This window comes from Drosophila serrata, unplaced genomic scaffold (assembly GCF_035046125.1).
Source record: "Drosophila serrata isolate PLE 108 unplaced genomic scaffold, ASM3504612v1 contig_272, whole genome shotgun sequence".
NCBI lineage: Eukaryota > Metazoa > Arthropoda > Insecta > Diptera > Drosophilidae > Drosophila > Drosophila serrata.
Genome location: NW_028257170.1, coordinates 11,159,385 through 11,183,730, shown reverse-complemented (window position 1 = coordinate 11,183,730; position 24,346 = coordinate 11,159,385). Strand labels below are relative to the sequence as shown.

Sequence of the window (24,346 nt, the reverse complement as noted above, 5' to 3'; positions counted from 1 at the left end):
GTGGCCAGGCTGCAGATAAAACGCTGCAAAAATGAGGTGAGAAAAGGAAATAAAACAACCAACGGCTGGCCCAACGAATAAAAATGGCGCGTAATTTGCACGTTTAACCGCATGACAGCGGAAAAAATTACACAACCCATACACAATAGACAAAGACACAAACACGTACGTATATTAGCAGAGGCGTAGACAGGATTAAAAAAAACAAAAACACTCAGGTTCACCTTCTTTAAGCCTTCAAGAATTTACCTTAAGATATATATTTAATATATTAATGTAATAAGGAATATAAAGGCATATATTATAAAAGAAAGTTACTTATCTTGTAATTTTGTAAAATTGAGAAACAGCTTTTTAGTCTATTCTGAAAAGGTATTCTCCAAATATATTTATAGAAGTTATACAAGGCACTGCAGGCGATTTAGAACCGATGGAAATTATTTGTTAAATTTACTGCATACTGTTAGACTCCTATTTTTCTAGAGTTCAAAACCATATATACTTTTTTGGCCTGCAGGATTTGCATTATTGATCAACTTTGAAACATCGGTATCAAAAAACATCTTGAAACTTGAATGTTTCTGGGCAAAATAATAGTTTAAGAATATATTTTCAAGCCCGATTGACAGCTTCTTCTAAATATGATCCAATACCCCCCTGGGCCAGAGCCCTGCTGGCGCCCCTGTTCACTCCTGTGAGCTTGTGGCGTCTAAATTACAATTACATGGCAGCAGCAAAGGCTAGAGCACTCAAGTCGCCCAACTGGCCTTGGGTGGGCTGCTGCTGCTTCTGCTGCTGCCTCTGGCCCAGTTGTTGTGGCTCCTGGGCTGGACATTCGAGCATATGGTCGAGTAATTATCCTGTTGCTCTGCCAACATCTCGGCTTAGCCATCCACCATCGCTGTGCCCTACTTGAACTACGCTGCTTATCGGAATGCCCATCAAGCTGGCTGGTCCGAGATGACTTGATTAATTGAAATATTCTGAGCCTAAGTTCGGGGACTCATTGTAATAGCTCATTGGGAGCATATGTTCCCCTGACACTTTGGGTATTCAATGATGATAATGTCATTGCAACTATCTTATTAAATTATGCACGTGGAGTAGTGTTTTTCCCTTTCAAATACCCCAGTGGAACTGTTTCACAACTATAAACTAATAAATAACATTTGTGTTGAATTGTAAGTTTAAATAAATTTTATTCAGTTAAATGGATTGAATCATAACCTTTGGGACGTTGAAATAATTTTGAATTAGGTTTTCTTTGATCGCAGGAAGCAGGAAGTATCTGTGATCTCAGGGATCTCACTATTTCTAATCAAGTTTATCGTAATCAAGTTTTAATAGTGGGTTTACCTTAAGAAGGTTTCTTTGATCAAATATTATACTATATAAATATCAGTAAGGGTATCTGCTTGTCTTTAGCATCTCCCTCTGGCCGGACCAAAACTTGTTGCCTTAACTTTTAATTAAGCCAAGAGTTTGTGTAATGTATCTGGCCGTGCGTCCTTCTGTGCTTCCAGAGAGTGTGTGCGAAATTAACAAATAAGCGTATAAATTATGCCACAACACGCTGGCAGCTCACACACACTCTCTCATAAAGGCAACGATGTCCTGGGAGAGCCCGGAGGCCACCAGGAACAGGGAAATATGAGCGCCAACTGTGGACGGGCGACATTGGCAGCTTTCTCGCCAGTTGGCGTCATTGTCATCGATGTGGTAGGAAAGGGTGTCGGGGGCGGCCCATCGCTGCCCGTTGCCAGGAGCCCCCATATCCTGACAGCTTCGAATTACATTGGCTTTAAAACGCAATGCGTCCTTCTGTGTGTGTTTGGGCCAGTGGTAATGTTGTTGCTGCTGGTCAAACATGACACTTGCCAAGACCCAGAGGCTCTTCAAACTCCAGGCAGCGACTTGAAGATGACCATTACCGTTTCAAGGTTCTTTTCTTAGTCTAATGAGTGTTTCACTTTGGGAATCAAATTTGTAGTAAATAGAAAAAAAATATTCTACGAGCCTTTGTATACTTGTTTACAATTTCTAAAGGCTTATAGCGATTCATGAAATGCATAATAATTTGTAATAAAATATTTACAACTGGTTTAAATACTGATTTTATAATTATTATTTAAACCCATTTCAGTAATATAAAAGGATATGATTACATGTTCAAATTCATTGCAACAATGACAACAGTGCGGATGAGTTATATTCTTCTGCATTGTATATAACGCATCCGCACTGTTGTCATTGTTTCACCTGATAATTAATACATTTACCTATTATTGTAAAAGTATATAAGTACTAATAAATATATTTAAATACGAAGAAGGTATTGACTCTACAACAGCTTAGACTTTATAAGGCAAACTTAGGAGCCTTTAATTGGTAGAAATATTCACGATGCCGAGTAATAACAGTTCCTTATTACTTTGACTGACTTTAAATTGCATTTTGATATTATATAAATATTAAATATTCTTTGTAAGATGTGTTACATGATTCTTTATTACAGGCACTAGGTCAGGGAACTTAAGTTCCGATGTGAGATAAAAATCGTATAACCATATGTATTGTAATAGTATTATTACTGGATGAATACTTATTATTTGACGGGTTTTTCTTTTAATTTAAATTTTTTAGGCAAAATCTAAAACTCCCGAAAACTAGCTGCTTTGCTTTTAGAGGGTATCAAAACTTCTGGCGCCATCATGAGTTCCGCACGTTGCATTTGCGTGATATCGACATCGGGCATCAAAGAGTCATCGGACACAGTCGGAAAACCACACATTCTCGTACACCTGCCTGTTGATGCTTAGGTCCAGAATCATTACTAGGAAACCGTCTATGCTGGCCAAAGCTTGGCTGGAAGCGATAAGCCGCATTTGCAGGACACGGAATGGAAATGGGTAACGGCCAAGTTTATTGTTTGTATTTTCCGCTGGCCAAAATGCCGCGGAACTGTCCGTCATCAGTTTGGGCGTAAAGATTTTACGATCTCGGAAAAACATGGCTGCGGCTGCATGTCCAAAAGTAGACATTCCTTAAGCGAAATTTCTAAAGATTCATTCCCTTGCCCACACGCACTTCTTTGCCTCTCGGGTAGTCATAAAATAAAGACAGAAAATTGCAATAAACTGACCTAAAGGGCAGAAATGATTTTGTGAACAGATGAAAGAACATGTTGAAAGGGACCACAAGCTAATGAAATGCACTTGATTGTCTTCAAATGGCCAGGACATTTTAGGAAATTCATGATAAAAGACGTTTCCTTGTAAAAGAGAGACTTAGCCACAAGAAATGATTTATTGCTTGGATATTTTACAAGGACATTTTCGAAATACAAATTAAACAATATAGAAAGTGATAAAATTATGTGTATTTATATTTTTACGATGTTAAATTAAACTGTGAGCGTATGTTATACTTGAAAATTGAAATGTTTGAAATATGAAAAAGGTCACGCATTATTAATGAGTATGAGAAAAGATTCAAAGGATCCATATATTATTATTTTATTTCTATATTATCTAGATTGCATTTTAGTTTTTTTAAATTATTTTTACACAAGTAAAAGGCTTACATTAGCTTTGGATAAGGCATTTCATCTGTCACATATTCTAAGCTTTCAACTGGTTTTACTACATGCCAATTATTCTTGTTTCTCCACCTCGACTTGGGTACTACGGCATTGACTTTGATGCCTCAACGTGTTTCTTTTTCATAATTTACGAGCCGAATGTTTCATTTCATGTTTTATGGGAAATAAATTATGACCCCGCCCAGTGTTTCCCATTGACAACGTCAACGAAGGGAGGCCAGCTAAGCCGGCGATAAGAGCTTCTGCCCCGCAAAACCAACACCCGAAACCCGAAAAAAACGCAGACACGAAAGATGCCAAAATAATGGAAGAAGAACTGCAAACGGATAGAGGGAAATTTATGTGCGTTTATTGATTGCCGAACGGGAGAAAAACAGCAAAGGATGAAAACTTGTCCAGAAACCGAAGCGAATTTATGTAAATTTCCCTTTGGTCCTCAAAGCGACTTTTATGAAGACAAAGTGCAGCTGGGTCTGGCCCGAAGAATACGCAGAGAGAGAAGCCCCTAATCAGAGGGATTCAATACTGGGTGTCCTTTGGTGTCCTTAAAATGTGCACTCCAGGAAATCTTTGGTTAGTTTGCATAGAAGCAACAGGTGAAAATAGATTGATAGATGCCTCAATAGTATTAATATACATTAAGTCAAAGTAACAATAATGAGCACCGGTAGATACAGTTGTTCAGTCTATTTTACAAAATTATTTATTATTCACAAATGTTATTTATAATTTAAAAATCGAATCCCTATATTTACTATTAAATTTAATGATAAATTAAGTTTAATACATACATTTATGTAATTATAAAAATATAAAACGATCTTTAACTATATCCCTTTTTGCAAAGAAGGTTTAATAAGCTGAGACAATTTCAAATTAAGTCTTGTTGTTGTTGTTTAAGATGTTCTTTTGTTTTGTCCAGTGTATGATATCACAGTCAACGAGGCCTGAAAAGGCAGCTCCCAGAAAGTGGCCCCTTAAAGTGACCAGGCCAGGAAAAGGAAAAGAACTAGAGCGTCCCTCGTTCCAGCTGAGGGAGACTAGGCTTAGGCAGTAACTTTAACGCCACATGTGGGCCATCCCGAATGTGTATTGTTCGGGTGTGGGTCATTTATATGCAAAGCATAACCATGGCTCCACAATATGTGGACTCTAATAAGCCGGCGATCCGGGGACCCCGCCACAAGCACGTATCCCATCCCGCATGCACCACTCAGGTAGTCTGGACTATAATTTGGTCTCGTATCGAACTGCTCCAGCAGCAGCAGCAGCAGCTGCTATAAATATAATTTCAATAGAAAAAGTTGCCAATATAAGTGCCAAGTATTGTTCGTGCCGCGCAAGGAGCTCTCGAACTTCCCAGCAATTGTAGTAGTTCGAACCTCCTCCCACGTCCACGTTTTGGGGAAATTTCTTCTTTTCTAATGTTAGTGTGCAACTTGCGACTCCTTAAAGTTAGGTACTTTCTGCTGAAATCTGAGTTAGTGCTCCAGGGCACTTTTCTTTCAATCTCACATAGTTTACCCTTCAAAATTATAAATCGCAACAAATAATAATGCAGCTCCATTAAACTTTGCAAGCCAAAAGTTTGGCAATAAATTGAACATTTCTTAGAAATGTCTGAGAAAAATGAATGTTTTGAAACTATTAATAATGGCAAGACTTTTCTTTGATCTCTAAAACTTAGCTTTATTGCCAAACTGCGCTCTTAAAGAAGTTATTAATGGTTTAATAAATTTTTTTAATATCAGCCTAAAAACGTAGTTGAATTGAAACAGTTTGTCTCTCGATTCTAGGGCAACAGAGAACATTTATTAAACGAATTCTTAAATTAAATTCCAAAAATAAACGCGTCGGAAGAGATGAAAATGTATGTACATAAAACATATGTATTTGTACCTATAGATATAGATAGCAAAGGTCAGCGACAACCAGAATGAACAACTGCGAGACAAAAATACGATTTCGCTGAGATGGGAAAATGAGCAGAATTCAAACTAGACGTGCACGTCACATTTGTTTTAGCCTTAAGTAACGGGGTCTATTCACATTATTAGCATACTAAATCAAGGCATAGTGCTTCTGAGAAGTTTAAAATGATTAAGTTTTCATATAATCCCTTTCATGTTTCTATCATAAAAGATGAAGAGCCAATTAAGCATAATTTGTGAAAGTGCTACGATAAGCAGTCTTTCAATGATATTTTAAATTTTACTATGTAAAAGCAAGACTGGAAATAAATAGCTAGATATTAAGTGAGAATTAGGCAATAGTCTGGCTTTGGGTTAAGTGCTAATAGTCGCTTAGCATTGTCATTTTTTTCTCTTCTGAAAGCTGCACGGCATATGCGGCGTATGCGCAACGTGGATTTACTTTACATTGTCAACAGAGCATTCGTCTGGCTCGCATACCATGCATGTTTGTATGTACTACCTATATACGTATATGGGGAGTGTGGAGATGCGGGGATGCCTACCAAGTAAATAAAAATTCATGAAAGCAGCGCTTGAATATGTTACACAAATTTCCCCTAAGAGTCTGAGGCCCGGACGGAAAATAAGGATGAGCCGTCTCAGGTAGAAAGTTGCCATTGTTTATGGTAATCGGCTAAAGGGGCGAGAAAGTGAATGGAAGGGAAAAGCGGCAGGGGGGGGGGGGTGGTTTCCCGGGTAAGCGGCCACTATTCACTTCACTTTGGCCGGAGCATAAAATGTGTCAGGCGAGGTGCTTAAAAAATATGAAGCGTAATTCCAGCGCGGTGGGAAAAGAGACGAGTATCCCAGACTCCCTGCCCGGAGTGTGGAGACTGTATGTTGACTTGGCTTTAATAAATAAATCGCAGCTGCATCAGTTGGCACATCCTCCTGTCGCCTGTTCACAATGCCCTTGACTGCTTGTGATTTCCTGCGGAACTTCCCGGCGACAGATAACAAAACAAATAAGGATACAAAGTGTGAGACTTCGACTTAAGGATACCTGGTAGTGCAATTAAGACATACAAATGTTCAAGGATGTGTGTTATATTTTAGTCCACTCCTTTTTTGTTTATATTTTCTAATCCATTCTATGTGAGAGATACAATGTTCGATTTAATAAAAAGCAATAGTTATTCGAGCAAACTTTGTCAGGCTTAAATACAGGGTATTTAAAATGAAGAAAAGTGACGGAATAAAGTGTTAAACGAAAGTAAGTATTTTATATACAGGTATGAGGAGGATAAGCAGGTAAGCAGTCTTATGGACTTGATTGGATGAGACAAATTTATGACTCCTCTGGCCGTGTGCCTGAAAAAATAACTTTAAGCTTGATTAGCTAATTGGTTGTGGATGCGGATCTCGGCATTAAAAGACAAATATAAATGAATTAAAGTATTCCTTTATTTTTAACAATATTTTATTTTCAGAAAAATTAAACTTGTTGTACAGTTAATAAAAAAAAAAAAAAATAGATATTAAAAGAATGGTATATAAATAACTAAACTGTTCAGCATAACCAGTATTGGATTTTTTATTTATTTAACAACTTAAGCTAGCTTACAATGTTAAATTTAATATGAAATTTTCGGGCACTAGCTTCTGTGGGCTTCGTATAAGTTTGTTATTTGGATAATACAAGTAATTATTTTTTAATCATCCTATTCCTTTTGATTAAACATTAAACAGTGGATAAAAAAGTTAGGTTTTTCCACGATTCGTAGTGACTTTGCAGATTAAAAATACTTATTTTGCTTTAACAATGCTTTAACATGGTGCCAGAAGTTTTTCCAATGGATTTATGAGGCTCACATTACCCAATCCATCGGTTTTCGGTTCATGTAAAAGGCCAAAACAGCTTTCCACTCGTTTTGCTGACAGACATCGCTCGGCTCTTGAGACTCGACAGGAACTCACTCAATAACGGTTCGCCCACTCAGCTCCCCCAGGCTGTTGAGTGAGCGCAACACTGCGAATACGTAACATACGTAACGGACACCGAGCGAAACGACTCAAGGGCTTCGGGTGCGCCCGAAGTCTTATCAGCAGCTAACCTGTTGGTCGGCCGCTCCGACACACGAAGTCGGTGCCCGTTCAGTTGCCTGTGATTCTTCGTTGGCGGCGGACGCGAAAATCGGTGGAAAATCGAGGAGGAGCATTCTCGGAACAGAGGGAAAACTGTCTTCGGCGGAAGGCTACAATATTTCCATTGTGGTGCAGTGAAGAACTGATAGCGAAAGTGTGAGAGTGGAAGTGAGGAGGAGACCAAACAAGTGCCGGAACGTGCTCGAGTGCCTCCATCCTTGCGGTTTTTGGTTTTGTGTCTCGAGCCCCTCCCGTCCCCCCCTCCGTATTTGTACATACCCCGCATAAGCGGTGTTGACACGTCGGCGGTCGCCAGTTTTCGGTTTTTATTTATACACTTGTTTGTACGTTTTTTTCCCGTGGTTAGCCCGGCCAAGAACTTTTCGACTTTCCGCCTCCGAAAATAATAATATTTAACGGCCAGAGTGAGAGTTAAAGTTTAACTGGCTGCAAATAAACTTGAAATTAAATCAATTTGACAAGGCAAGCAGACGGAGTGAGGCGGAGGTGAGTCTGGTTGGAACACCAAAATGTATTTGTTAATAAGTTTGACATGTTTTTTTTTGGGGGGCCGGCCAAAGTATATACCCGAGTATATTCATTACGATCCGTACAAATTGAATTCCAGTCAACTTTTCTTGCGGCCTTTTTCTTTGCCTGACTCTCCCACAAAGAAAAGTTTTATTCCTCTGCGAAGAGACGGGGGAGAGTCCCGAAAAAAGCATTCAACTTTTATTTTGTTTTGCGACAAAACAAATAAGTTAGCTGAATACAAAAAAATGCGAGAATGTTAAAAGGAACCACGGGAGAAAAAAGGAGATAACATTAGGGAAAACCCAATTGCATTTAAATGAAAACGAAGGCCGTATGGAGGAGGGAGACACGTACTCTGCTTACTTTTTATGGCCAAATCAAATGGCTTGGCCGTGACTGTTCCTTAATTAAAAATGCAAATTTCCCTTTAATTTTAATGGGGCCCTCGGGTGGGATGAGGACGTCGAAGCAGCGCCTCAAGATGCTCCAAGCCAACTCTAGATTGATTCTAATTGATCCCCTCTGACACGGCTGCCAGTCATCCAGCCATCCGTCAATTGTTGATTCAATAAACAAATGCATTGATTGCTCTTGCCCTTGTCCGCTAGGGCGAATGCTAATGATTGTTGTGTTGTTCAGGTGGGAATTGGTCAAGTTTACCCGGCGTATACGTAATGTTAATCATTATTGCCTGGGGACGGACCCAGCCTGCATAAGTGATAAGCGTGTGGGAAAACTCGTTCACAAATGATTGATGGTTTGCTCCGCATACATACGTGTCTCCTGTGCTCGTATTAATGTGATTTTGATTTCCCATTAAACTCGTTGACAAACTTGTATAATTAATAAGCTTGAATTTATCAAACTCACTTTGCTCAAATCGCAAAATCCTTAGCCACAAGAGTCGTGTACGTGGCTAAGATACCAATAGCCTGGGGAAATGCACAGAGCTTCGAGGGGACACCCAGAGGAAGGAGGGAAATTCAACTGCGAAAAAGGAAAACGCATTTCAATTTGCATATCAGACCGCGACAGCTCTCTCTGATAGCCAGTGAAATGGGTCTTTGAGGCAATTTCAGGTTGCCGAAATTCCGCAATTGAGGCGAAAATTGCCATGATGGTGGTCTTGGATGTCTTCAGTCGATTAAGATAGTTTCCCATTCCTTGGAGGTCCAACCTCGGCTCTTTCCTCCTTTTTGCATTTGCATTTAAATCAACTTTGTGGCACTTTTCCAGCTGCAAATATTTATTTTTATAATTTTCTTAACCCATTGATGGAAGTATAGGTAAGAGTTATCCAGTTACTTGATATCATAGTTAGCTTGACATTAAGACAAAGTTTTCTATTTATACGCATCCATATGGCATTTATTTGAAATAACCATTTATTCCGTGGAAAATATTTACACACTGGCTGAGAAAAGTAAAAGATAAATATTGACTTTAACTCAGAGAAAGCTGAACATTCAGAGTTCGTGGTTGATGTCCTCCAAATGTATTTTTTGAGCTGTAATAAAATATTTTCTTTACGGGATGGAAAAGGAGAGTCACAAAGGTTTTCAAATTTCTTATCTAAAATTTACATTTCCAAAAAGTATTTATATCTTTTGTTTAAAGGATTACAAGTACTATATTCTATATATGCTGTCATAATAAATGTATCAAGCCTAAGGTTATTTTCAGTCTAAGCTTCTTTGCATACTCAGTGAGTGTTTTCATACATCTGTTTTTTATGTGTTTTTTAACACCGCTTTCCTTGTTTTATTGGTTACTAAGTTTTGCATGAATTATGCACAAGTCTTCAGGTGCATGGGTATATCTATATATATATATTCTGGTGCTCCCGTATATACCTACATATATACCTTCGTGTGTTTATGAGTGAAATGCCTTGATAAGGAATGCGTAAGGGCAGCGAGAACGGGCAGCAGCTGCTTGAATTTATTTGATTTCTCACAGTCGCAAGTCACAGGTGACATTTTTACGGCCAATCTGAGCGATGGAGGCCCCGGACTCGAGGACTTCTGGATGCTGAATGCCAGAGCCCGGGCCGAGGACCTGGGGAACTGGGGAGCTCAGGCCACGACACGACCATAAAACGATTGCCATTCTCAAGGACAGCAGCCGTTGCCATTGGCATTGCCATTGCCTTTGACTTGGTCTTTGGTTCTTTCCCAGACCCCTCTGCCGCAATGTAATCTGGGCCCAAAGGTTTGGGGGCTGGTACTGGCTGCCGCCTCCTATTGACAGTCAGTCAGACATTTGTGACTAGGATTTTCAAATTTCTCCAGAGACCAGCAGCAGGCAAGGGCTCCACTCCATGTTGGCTTTCAATTTACCTTCATGTCTGGTTATGATTTCGGTTCGTGCAGTTGCTCACTTAACTTTAGTCAATAATTCAGGGCCCACTGGGAAGCAGGCAGGGTGGAAGGCATCCTATCCTAATGCAGGCCAAAAAATTAATTGCTTTTCAATTAAACGACGGACGGAATAGGGAGGCCAACAAAAAAATCACTACGTTGAGGCTTCCAGTAAACCGCACTTTGGGGTCTGGGGATTTGGGTTGAAGTGAAGACCATTACTGGCTATAGAAAATGGCCTATACCCAGCGGCCAACAGAGTAATTAATTCTCTATTCGCAGTGGAGTTCTCTGGTTCTGTGATTTATCAAGATTTGACACATTTTGAAAATGCTTTTGATCCCGTGTACGGACTACGTGACTTAGAATCCTTTTAGTGAGCTCGGAATAGTTTATTTCGCAAGTTAATAGAGTGTAAAGTTTTCTTCATATACTTTTGCTTACATAATTCATGAAAATACCCCTCATTTAAATACAAATGTACAAGAGCGACAAATTCCATGGCAAAGTTGCAAAAGAACTTTTTGCCTTGTCATTTCCCCGAAACATAACCTATTTAGAATAATCTATGCGAGGGCAAAGTTTTTCTCGAAACAGCATTGTGCTGCAGAGTTCGCTGGAAGAGTATTTATCGATTCATTATCATATCGCTATCAACTGCCCAGGGTCTCTACCATCGTCGCCGTCAACGTCATCGGCGTCATCGTCGTCATCGTCATCATCATCATGCTCCTCGGCAACGGAACGCGAAACCATCCCCACTCCCATCCGGACTCTTGAGCTAACCAAAAACCCCAACTCCCGGACTGCAACCCCATGTCGGATCGACCAGACCACGGCCGCACCGCGGTTCAAATATCATTAAAATGCAAAAATTGACGAGCTACGTGGAGGAGCCCCGAAGGATGGATGGGTGGTCCTTGCTCGGTGGCCGCAAGTCCGGATAGAGATACCCCGGATAATAAGTGGGCGGAGTCCGGGGAAGTCCCTTCGCTCTCCTCTGCGGCTCTGGTTTAGCTGAGAGCCCGGCCATGAAGTGAACATTTAATTAATTTCGTTTGTTGTCTTGGTACGTTGATTAAAACGCCATTTACAATATTTTGCCTGCATTTAAGTCAGCGCTAAGTGAGTTGCTTATTAATTTGCATAAGCCGGGCCAAAAGCTGCACTGTGCTCGCTTTTGATATATATGTATATGTATGTATATCGATTTCTAAATGAACATATTGCAGACATAAATCTACATAATGATAAATGGAAATCGAGACGGACCGGCGAATAATCCGGTCGAAGGTTAGCAGCTGGTAGGAAACGAGGCAATGCCAGGATAACTTAATCGCCGTAAAACATCTGCCACCGAAAAGGTCAAGTCTCAATTTGTATGAGTTGCTTCTCTTTTAAGATTATGACCAGCTTAGCCCACAGATTAATGTTACAACTTTTTGTGAGAATTTTTATGGTGGCGTCAGTTCCTGAGGTAGGAGTAAGTATTCCTAAGCTGGATTTAAATGGCATTCATATTGAAATGATGACGATGATTTTGACCAAAATGTTGACTAATGAATTATTTTGTTTGAGTCATACTGAAAAGTAACTATTCTTTTCCCATAACTCACTGAATTAGAAAGTATTTAGTTAAATAATGGAAACTATATGTTATCTACACATCACATAGCACAAATAACTTCTCAGGCTGAATTGATATTAAACTTAAAAGGATTTGTTATACTTCCCTTGAGACTCAATGGTTTCTCTACAAAATATTTTTAATAAATAATTTTCATAAATACAAACATATTCTCTCTCCCCTGTTTGGCCTTTCCGGGCATAAAGCTGCTAAAGTTCTGGTGTTTTCCCTGGTCGGCATAAAAGATTTACGCCTCCACGCTTCGGTATGATTTATAATGTAGATGATTTCCGCGTTTCTCCCCCACTTCTCGTCTTTCATGGCTTCAAGACTTGCCCAATTTGTGTCTCCTAACAAGGATACCCCGAATTCCAAGGCAATTTTCCAGGGCCAAGACTTGGTGACCAATTGTTTTGGGTCCCCGGAGTTGCCAGAGCGATGCCTGCCAAGGGCCGGGTTCTCCTCGTTATGACTGACGACGGATGAAGATGTCTTCACAGTGCATCATTGCCTTCTGATAAGGACAGTGATAAAGACAAAGAAGAAAAGGGATTGCCTTATCGCGGGCAGGACAACAAACCCGTGGAGCGTGGACCGTGGAGCGGCACTTGGCCGGTTGAGATTGCTCTCCTAGAGCTGAATTTATGAAGCCATTGTCTCCTGCTTAACTGCAAACGGCTTGCAGGGGAAGCTGCAGTAAATGGTCAATTAATTATGGTCACTGCCCCTTGAACCAGCCGCGCACACATGCCCGCCAAGTGCAATAGGGATGATAGTTCAAGACATAAAGCTATGGTAAAGACTTGAAAAAATAAATTATTATGGAAAAAATCGAAAAAATTAATTTATATATAATTTTAAATACAATTAATGAAATATTATTGAAGTTTTTTAAGGCATAGTTTGTAGATATATAGAACTCTTAAAGATATATTTCAAAAATATTTTAAAGTACATTTTTCCTAGCTTTTCTTTTTAATTTTCACTATATACATCGTATTGAGATATTGATTTTTTTTCGTCCATCTCTAGAGTGCAGTCTTAAAGCCCTTTGTGGGGTCTGCAATAGAAAGCAGATACTCAGACTTGAGGCCAGGACAAAAGGAGAAGGGGAGCTCCACGTATTGTCGCAATAAAATTCATTGATTTTCATTCGGTTCGAATATTGGTTGTGCTTTGGCCATATGTGTGCGGGCCGCCGATGTCGCCGCCGCGTGTTATGCAAGGACATTTGTACACACAGAGAGGTTGGGGCGCAGGATACAGGATACAGGACACGGGCCGGGACCAAGGCTGTGCAAACAAATGGCGTCAAAAGACAAGGGAAATTGGTTTTGTTATTGTTGCTGTGGCTGTTGCTGTGGCGGCAGCCAGAAAAAGGTTAAACGCCTAAACAAGTGAGCAATGCCAAACAAGGAAAAGGCACAAAATGAGCCATACAAACAGCGATAAAGGAATTTGGCAAAAAAGGGTTAACGGTGCGGTAAGGAGGCGCCGACGGGGGTGGTGCCGACTTTGAAATATTCTGATTATCCTTGAAGTGATGGAATATGAAGGTCTATCCGGGAACTCTATTCAGTTAACCCCAGGCAAAGATTTGAACAAGAGATTTCTTTTTGGAATACAATAGGAACCCTTACTGTTGTTGAGCTTTAAAATGTATTTTTAATCATATCAAAGGATAAGGATGGTTTCGAAAGAAGCCCTGTATATTAAGCTCTTATATTTGGAATATTTAGTTTTTATACTTTGTAGCAATCAGTGTCATTTCCCTTTAACTTTCGGTTATTAAAAAATGCTCAAGACAAAACCAATCTGGCCAAAAGTCTTGGTCAAATTTACAACTTGCTCATTTCAACGCCCAACAAAAAATAAACACATTTCAAGCTGCCGGAGATAATCTGAAAATACGAACAGTCTTTATGGACTCGAAAGGCGAATGGTAAATGAAATTATTGTCCTTGCATATGCAAAATGAGAATTGTGAGTAAACAAGCCGAGGAAGGATAAGGCTGGCAGGACACCCAGACGACAGAGGGGGGAGCAAACAGACTGAAAGAGACACAGACAGACTGGGTCGGGGAAGGGGGAGTGTCCTCGTTAGGCACACCTCCTGTCCTGTCACGGGCCTTCGTCCTGCAAACTAAGGCTGCGGCTGAGCTCGGCCCGCCCTCCGGCGAAAACGCCCCATATGTCGCTCACTCGAAAGTTCAACGCTGCTGCCCTGTGGCCTTGGCATTTGCATTTTTATTTCAGCTTCAACTTGCGTTTCGGTTATTACTACTGGGATAGGGTTAGGGTTTGGGTGTGGGCGGAGTGCCAGCTCATGACAACTGCGACTGCACATAATTTGCAAAAGTTCCAGCCGTTTCAGCAGCCACTCTCCTGCGAAAATGCTTATGGAAAATTATGATTAAACATTCAGCCCACGCCCGAACAAGGAGATGGCCAGAAAATTTCAAGGCGTTGTCCGGTTAACCTTATCTTGAGGTTGCAGGCAAAACAGGAAAACTGCTTCGTTAGTTCTCTGGACCCATGTTTTATTTCATCTTTTTTTGGGGCTGCTACAAGCGAGGGACTTTTCGAAGGAAATCTGGCTGGGATGGTCTACCTGAACAAGGTATAAACTTTAACCTTTTCGAAAAATCACAACATTTCTGTATAGTTTGCAAATATTTTTGTGTTTAATAGTCTGGAAAGTGTTTTTGAGGAAACTACATGAAAAGTGTATTGTTTAAGCATTTGCAAAAGCTTTTAATAAGCATATCGGTTATTTTTAACTAGGGATTGTTTTAGGCTTCAGCACAACCTATTCTCTTGATTTAATAAGTACTCACTCAGTACTCATCTTATATTTCTTTAAATTATTAGAAAGTTATTAGAATAAAATCTCAGATCAAGTTTAAATAAATAAACAAGGTACTCTTATTCCAAGAACTAAAGTAAAGTAAATATTATAACTGATAACTTGTTAAATTAAATGAATAAACCCAACTACATTATAGAGTTATTAATTGGGTTAAAATTCATTAAAAACCTGCATGGCCGAGTCCCCTTTAAGTGCCTTGAAACCGCTGCCCTAATGGCTCTTTTATATAGTTTGATGAGTTTTAATAGAAAACCACAAATTTGTTTAGCTTCTGAAGAGCTTAGAGATTGCCGGCAATCAAAGGAAATCGCCTTTTATTGTTTGTTTTCATTATTGTGCGCAATTTTCCACGGATCATAATTGGCCTGACCACGTCCCGTGTATTCGATGTGGAGTGGAGGGGACTCCCACTCGTGGCAATTGTAATTGCTGCCATATTCAAATTGTATTTTTTTTCGAGGGATTTTAAAGCTCGATAGGAAAAGCACTTACCACCCCCTACACACACACAGAGACACACAGCTCGGTGTGTGTTGTGGGAGATGGTAGGTCTTTGGACCTGATGGCTCTTTGGCCGCACGCCTCGTTGAACTTTGGCCAAAAGTGGCCGTGTAATTTGTATGAAATTCGTTTTGGTCTTTCTCTACTTTTTTTTGCGACTCTCTACTTTAAGTGGCTCGTGTTAGCAAACATTTCAATTTTCGAATAGACAGTCGAGTCTATGCAGAAAAAGCGGGCAAGTTGAGGGAAGAAGCACGCCCAACTGGAGGGAAAGCCATCGAAACGGGGCCATCGGTAGGCTGACTGACTTGTTTACATTTTGGCTCGAATGCCTGTGTTTGCCCTGGGATCAGAGGAGGGAACTGGCCCAGAGTTGGGGGAACGGGGACTGGGTCAGTGGATGGCCCGCCCTTGGCCGTAAATTCATGTTAAAACAATCTTATTAATGGCTATAAGGGCCCTTCCTGCCCCAATCTTTCTAATAATGTTTAACTGCGATTTTTATTTGCGATTTCTGTTTTTTTTTGTTTTGCTTTTTTGATAAAATATTACCGCCTGGATTTCCTGTTGCTGTTGCGTGTTTTTTGTCGTTGTTGTTGTTGCTTGCCAATTTTAGCCATTTAGTTTGATTTTGGTGTTATCTTTATGCGAATGCCGCTGCCGCTTATCGCCAGGTCTGTCCACATCGACCTTAATGGGCTTAGCCCGGTCGAAACGGGATGGGGATGGGGGGATCGGGAATTGGAGTCCGGGAATTGCAGGAAGTTCCGGAGGAGGAGTGGAGCTGCAAAGCAATTTGCTATTTTTGTCGATTTTATTCAGCATTATATTTAGTCAGGGTATTTGTCGAGCACAGATTAGGTTGGATACGACCTCATAGAATCAAATTGTATATGCTAAAAAGCTTAATTTCGTTTAGGTTGTATGCTAAAACACAAAGTTTGTGTACCTTGCAATATAATTGTTAAGCAAATATTGAATTTTTATTGTTTAAGTTTCAGAGAATGTCTATAAATAAATATATATATATTTAGGAATGTGTTAGTTTTATTTTATGATTATTTATTTCTACAATTACAAAATGTCACCATCTAAAGAGTATTTAAATTACCCTTTAAATATATGTACAAATTCGGAATTTCGGTGTTTGGTATTCCCATATGTATTCGATATGTAAATGTGATTCGAGTCAGTTTGCTGAGCGACTTTCCTCAATTAGAGCGCACTTGGAGCCAAAATGGGAATAACTCCATACTAATTAGTTGCCGGGCAAATAAATCAACAAATAAATTAATACGCCGCAGCACTCATTGGAATAAATATATATATATATTTGTTCGAGAGTCATATGCGTATGAATAATTTTTTTGGCTGGCATTTCAACAACATGCAAAGTGGCTGCTTACGAGTGAGGGCAACAATTTAAAGTGGCAGCAGCTATATCTGTGGCAGAAAAAATAGCGAAGGCGAAATTTTAATTAAATTCCGCGTCATCAGTCGATCCATGACACTGACACTGACACAGACGCTGAACACATGTTCCCTTCGAGGCCTCAACGGATTGTATCCGTTCGTCTGTCTGGACTCCTAATCTGTTGAGTAATTTCTTTGATGGCGAATAAAACTTTTTCCCCGCTGGCAGCCGTTTTTGACGCGAAACTAACGTCAAAGTTGCGCGGGAACTTTGTAATTGATTATCGTATAAAAAAAGGCATGTTAATTAGAGCAAAACCCTGGATGCGGACTCGGAGCACTCCGGCATTGATCACTGGCCACATCATTAGTGGATGGAATTTATGCCCCCAACTAATGGCATAGTTTCCATCTTCACGAGACTCGGCTTTTCCTGAATGCTCCCAAAGGCCAAAAATGCTTAGAAAGTAGTTAACACCGAGAGCACGCAAAAGAGCTTAGCAAAAGTTTATTTCCGACTCTGTTTGGAAAAAAGGATATATACGTAACATATATATTCTAAAACAGATCAAGTTATGACTGTCTCGAATAAATTGCAGTCCCAAAATGGCTTTAATTTAGTGGCATGTCGAGAACATAATTTTATGGCAAAGTCAATAAACACTTGTCATAATCCAAATTAAGTGTTATTTAAATGATTTCAAATTTATCTGATTGCTTTTCTGCGGTTATTTGACCAATGATGTATTCTGATGTGCATTTGCAAGCAATTATGCAAATAGTTTTTGAATTGGTATTGTCTTATCAATGCAATATAGCATGCATATATTTAGATTTGATATTATTATTTAAAAGTGATTGTATTATCACAATTGAATACCATTTGTTTTCAAAATATATATTACGAGTTATATGTTTCTGTATGCGAAAAGTTGAAGAACTTTTTGCCTTTGTTGCCCTCCTCTTTTTACTTCCTCACCTTTAGCTGCACGAAATGGTAAATCGAAAAGGCTTTGGGCGAATAAAAGAAACGAGGGGTCCTTTTCCCTACTCACTTTTTTTAGCACTCTGTTTGACATCCATCCTGCCAATAAACCGTCCTGACAGTCCATTGAGATACGCTTTAACTGCATCTTTAAGCCCCAGAGCGATGGGAATTCATTAATGGTTTTTGCCCTCTGGACCGATGCATGCACCTTGTGGCTATAAAATTCCCCAAGCGCCTATAAGTAGGCCATATACTGGCACTTATAGCAGGCGCTGGGCGATGTTGTTGTTGTTGCTGATGTTCCATGATATTGCGGGAAGCAAAATAAAATCCCATTAAAGTGAGCGTTTGTTCTCGCCCTGGCCATATCGCCTTATTTCATTATGTCACGGGCTCAAAGATAAATCGTTGCCGTAGAAGAAGTAAGTCGATACATTGAGATAAAAAATGAAATATTACAAATCTGTATTAAAAATGTAAATATTTAAGTTTATACAACTATAAAGTAAAATAACTTTAATTTATATAATTCGTATATCAATGACACATTTATTATAATTTCTTTTAAGGGTTTATTGATAATTTATATAAATATAGGCGAGTAAGTAATGTAAGTAATTCTGATTCATTTTGTATGAGCTAATTATCGAAATACCAAAGAAATCAATCAATCAATCGACATCAACTCTATCAACTAGTATTAACAATTTCTTCCAGTGCAGGCCATAAAGGCGAACAAAAAATGGTGACAAATGCATCAAAATTAAAATTACGAAGTGCCACAGATCGGGAGCAGGGAACAGGGACTCCTTGGACAGACAGCAGGATGACACACTCAAGCTGCTTTGTGCTTGTTCTGCTTGTTAGTAATGATAATGGGAATGCGGCGCGTGAGCCTTGCCGGAGGACTGAGGGCGGGGCTCCGAGGCGAAGATCCTGCTGGCACCCGGAACCAGCAAAGATGCGGATGATGGCGGTGATGATGATGTTGGCGACACTCGGGGCATGCCAACGGCGGCTGCTGGTAATGATTTTGATGAAGTTTACGGCTCTCGCCAGGCAGCAAGCGATGGATAAATGCGTTCATAAAAAAAGAAGACAAAACAAAAAAATTGTTAACTGGCAATTTTTCTTGTTTCTCACGTTGTCGCTCTTTCTTTACACAATATCCGGCATTCGTGGCATCTCTCCTCTCACCATAACCTGGCCCACAGTTCCGTCTATTAATTTATCAAAATTATTATTCTTTTGCCCTTGGCCCGCGGCATTGAAATATTTCTGGCATTCTTCCTGCTAACCGGGTTCAGGGATTCCCTAACCTCTCCAACTCTGCGAAACTTTGCATAATATCTTGAGTAATATTCGACCATTTTTCTTTGGCAAAGGGAAAATTATTCAGTTTATTGCTGGAATAAAAAATGATAATAGATAGTCGAGACCATTAGCTGATTGAGTTATTCATAATTTTTAATGTCTTCCTATATTCCTGTCCTGTTTGATTTATGATCAAATATATAATACTTTTTACTAAGAAAAGCAACAATTTAAAGTTTGCCTCAGATTTATCCACATTTTTTTGTGATGTCACAGTTATCGTTTTTTGTATCCTTCTCTTCTATGTATTTTACAAATTTCTACTGAAACTGGTTTCCTTCTTTTGGTGACACACAATGGCCCTGGGTTCTAATTAAATTTTGCCTTGTGAATGCATTCACCTTTCCGAGCTGCATATTGGCCTTGTTATCTGTGTCCCGGGGTGTGTTCAGCATGTGTTCATTAAACGCAGGATTTCAATTTGCGGCCTTGTAAAGTTTCTCCGAACTCCCCGAAGCCGGTGATGTTGGGAACCTGCATTATCTAGGTTCGCCCCAAATAACTTAACTAACGGCATTCGGGGGCCGGCCTGCACCTGCACACTTGGCTAAAACTTTTCTGGGCGAATCCAATTAAATTTGCATTCAGTTGCCGAACGTGATCAGAAAGCCATCAGCTATCGGCATATTTGCATCGTTGCTTTCTGGTTGCCTGCCAAAACTTTCGGCCTTCCGGGCAAGCAATAAAATTCCGACGAACTTTTCCTATTGCAAAACACTGGCTTAAATGCCGCCCCGAATGATTACCCTTGGTCGGGTGCAAGGTCACTGTTGGGTCCCGACAGGTGTAAGGCAATTATCCAGGGTTCCAATTGGCTGCACCGTCTAATTAGGACCTTTGAGGGACAATAGCCATTTCGGCAGAAATCAATCTAGGCAATCATGTTCAGGCGCTTCCATTGAATCGTTCAGGATCTGCACTTGATGACCTCTCTTCACACAAAGAAAACTGAACACTGGGAATTTAATGTACTTTGGATCAGAAGGCTACAGTCACAGTCAGTAGATTGACATGTTACAATGTGATTTGGGTGAGCAAGAAATATAACTTTATTTAATTATTTATGTAATATTAATATTTAAAGTAGCTATGACTTATTGTTTATTGTGTACTTTGAGACAGAGGCAGGGCAGGCAAATTTGCTAAAGCACAAATCAGGTCTTCGGACAATGGCAAATATAATCTTGGCCAACCTTTGACTAGCTGACTACACAGTTAACATTTACAGAGTCGATTGATTTTACTTTAAACCACATTTTTAATTAATTCTTTGTTCTGCAGTTCAACAAATTTATGTGCCGGACCTCTATCGCCACACAATACATTACATTTTTGTAGGTCTTCTTATTTAATTATTAATGATAAAGAAAGCGGCAAGGAAAATCGCACTTAAACAGTTTCATTTCAATATTCTCTTTCGTGTTACTTTTTGAAATGAAATTAACTAATACTTAGCAAATATTCTTCACATTTCTTCAAACATAAAACAGTTTTGTTCAGTGCAAGAAGAGAAATTTCTGGTGTTTCAATATTCAACTCAGCTTAGGCTTATAGCTGTCCGAAGAGCAGTATCAAAGTTTCTGGAGATTTCCGACTGGATGGACAGTTAGAGACAGAAACTGTCGCATTGGCATTGTTTTTAATAAACTCGGTTCGCCTTCGAACCCAAAGAGGGAGACCCAGTTGAAGCTCGAAGCCGAGGGAGCGTGTCTGACAGCAACTAAAAATAAAAGCCAGTCAAGGCAACAACTTAATCCCTTTTGGCCAAAAAGCAGACAAACAAAAGGGAAAACAAGGAAAGTGAAACGGGGTTGGAGGAATGGTTGTAACATGGCAAAAACTTACTTTTTAAGTCCGTTTAAGAAGTATTCTTCACGGAAAACTAACTAAGTTTAATGTAAGTAAATGTTATGCGTATCCAATATGGAATATTCTTACTGCTTTAGTTTACCAAGGTTAAGGCTAAATATCTGGCAAATAACAGCGTAATAGAAGAATAAGTACAAACATACCCCATGTTTATATTTCCAGAAAGGACGCCTGTAAGACTTTAAGTTTAGTCTCGCTTAAAATAATCCATATAAAAACTAAATACGAATTGGATTTACATTATCCTTTGTGAAAGGTCAACTCTTTCTCATAGCCATAGCTTGAATCCTTTGAATCTGTTTCCAAACTAAAATCTCTTTCATTTCTGTTCATTTACAGAACCCAAAGGCAGAGTCAATTAGCGATGAGTGTAATGTGGCAGCCGGCCTTGTGAATAGAAAAGAGGTTTTCGGGCAGGCCATCATCCAGCAAGGAGCTCAATTCCGGCGGCGACGGAAATGGCTGCTTAAGTGCTGCGCATCCGGACCGGAACCACCGGCAGCAAACTTGGGTACACTCAGCCACATCCAGCACACTCCACTCCACTCTACTCCACTCCAACCCAGCACTCAACTCATCAGCCGGATCGAGAGATGGCCAACTTGAGCTGGCTGGCCACCACCACGCAGCTGCCACTGGTCAGCACGAGCAACTGGAGCCTGACTCCGCCAGGGAGCACGAGCGTCAGCCTGGGGGATGTGTCCGCGGCAGCTGCAGCGGCTGCGGCGGCGGCGGAGGATGACAGGACTGGTGGGATTATCCACAACCAATTCGTGCAGATCTTCTTCTACATCCTGTACGCCACGGTCTTCGTCCTTGGAGTCTTTGGCAATGTCCTGGTCTGCTATGTGGTGCTCCGGAATAGGGCCATGCAGACGGTAACGAATATATTCATCACGAACCTGGCCCTCTCGGATATTCTGCTCTGCTTGCTGGCGGTGCCCTTTACGCCACTCTACACATTCATGGGTAGCTGGGCCTTCGGCAGGACCCTGTGCCACCTGGTGTCCTTCGCGCAAGGCTGTAGCATTTACATATCCACTCTGACCCTGACCTCGATCGCCATCGACAGGTACTTCGTGATCATCTATCCGTTCCACCCGCGCATGAAGCTCTCCACCTGCATCGGGATCATAGTGAGCATCTGGGTGATAGCCCTCCTGGCCACCGTGCCCTACGGCATGTACATGAAGATGACCAATGAGGTGGTGAATGGTACCCAGGGTGGCAACGAGACGCTGTCGGAGGCAGCGCTCATGCTGAACGGGAGCTACGTGGCCCAGGGATCGGGCTTCATCGAGGCACCGGACGCCACCTCGGCGGCCGAGGCGTATAGGCAGGTGATGACCGGCGGGTTGACGGGTCCGGAGGTGCCGTACGTGGCGGTGTACTGCGAGGAGAATTGGCCGTCGGAGCAGTACCGGAAGGTGTTCGGCGCCATCACCACCACGCTGCAGTTCGTGCTGCCCTTCTTCATCATCTCCATCTGCTACGTGTGGATCTCCGTGAAGCTAAACCAGCGGGCCAGGGCCAAGCCGGGCTCGAAATCCTCCCGGCGCGAGGAGGCGGACCGTGATCGGAAGAAGCGCACCAATCGCATGCTGATCGCCATGGTGGGCGTCTTTGGACTCAGCTGGCTGCCCATCAACGTGGTGAACATCTTCGATGATTTCGACGACAAGTCCAACGAGTGGCGCTTCTATTTCCTGTTCTTTTTCGTGGCCCACTCGATCGCCATGAGCTCCACGTGCTACAATCCCTTCCTCTACGCCTGGCTGAACGAGAACTTCCGCAAGGAGTTCAAGCATGTCCTGCCCTGCTTCAATCCCTCGAACAACAACATCATCAACATCACCCGGGGATACAATCGATCCGATAGGAATACCTGCGGCCCCAGGCTGCACCACGGCAAGGGTGAGGGGGGAGGCGGTGGCAGCTTGGATGCCGATGACCAGGACGAGAACGGGATCACCCAGGAGACGTGTCTGCCCAAGGAGAAGCTGCTGATCATACCCAGGGAGCCGACCTATGGCAATGGCACTGGGGCAGTCTCTCCCATCCTCAGCGGTCGTGGCATCAATGCCGCCCTCGTCCATGGCGGCGAACACCAGATGCACCAGCTCCAACCGACGCACCACCAGCAGGTGGAGCTTAGCCGACGCATTCGTCGGCGTACGGATGAGACCGACGGGGACTACCTGGACTCGGGTGATGAGCAGACTGTGGAGGTGCGCTTCAGTGAGACGCCCTTCGTCAGCACGGACAACACCACCGGCATCAGCATCCTTGAGACGAGCACGAGTCAGTGCCAGGACTCTGATGTGATGCTCGAACTGGGAACTGGGGTCTGTGGCGGCGGCGGAGCAGATCCCGGGAGAAGATTCAACTGAGATAGGGTGAGTTTTTGCAAGGGGAAATTCTGCGACAAAGCCAAGATGTCGATTAATAAAAGAATTATTATTTATTAAAAAATAGTGAAAATATGTTTAAAACGTTCAGTTTATTACATTTTATTGTAAACTGATAAAACAATAAAATTTTATTAACAGGAGTTTTATAGAGAAAATTATTTAAGAGAAATTGATGGTATTCAGTCTATTTTATGAAAGACTTATTTAAAATAATAATCTGTAAAGATAAAACTAAATTTATCTAGTGATCACTATTTAAAATTGAATGTTTATATATAATCTTAAAGAACTTATTTTGAGAAAGCCAAGTGATTCAAAGCTTATTTCCTTATTTCTTTATGGCCCGCGGCGCTCAAAAGTTAGTGCAGACCAAAAAGTTTCTTTGGAATATTTATAAATAAGTTTAATAGCGTCTGTTCATAAGAAAAGTTTTCTTTTGGAAAACCAATAACATCAACGAAAATTTATCAGAATCACAAAGGAATTTTCCCATATTAAACATCCTTTTAGTTGTCAGAGTCGAGCGGATTGAAAGCTCATCGTAGGATTGCGACTGTGCAGGACTAAAAATTGCTTACCAAATCACATAGAATTTTGATGAAGGAATCATCCTTTGTCCCGGACAAAGAGCAACCCATTAGTGGGAGCGAAATCAGAGCAAGCCTGCATGAATTTTATAAAATTTGCAGTAAGAGCAGAAAGAACTTGCAATCTTTATGTTTCTGTGCCCTCGCCTTTGCC

At 40.9% G+C, this 24,346-nt stretch overlaps 1 protein-coding gene across 1 annotated transcript in view; it reads left to right on the top strand.

The window, feature by feature from the left end:
* The first annotated feature begins 7,662 nt into the window (after positions 1-7,662).
* sNPF-R (short neuropeptide F receptor) overlaps positions 7,663-24,346 on the top strand; it is a 33,307-nt gene continuing 16,623 nt past the window's right edge. Inside the window, exons 1-2 of the mRNA XM_086833776.1 lie at positions 7,663-8,166; positions 21,534-23,590. Coding sequence (XP_086689902.1) covers positions 21,788-23,584 — 1,797 coding nt within the window. The 5' untranslated portion in view covers positions 7,663-8,166; positions 21,534-21,787 and the 3' untranslated portion in view covers positions 23,585-23,590. The remainder of the gene's footprint in view (positions 8,167-21,533; positions 23,591-24,346) is intronic.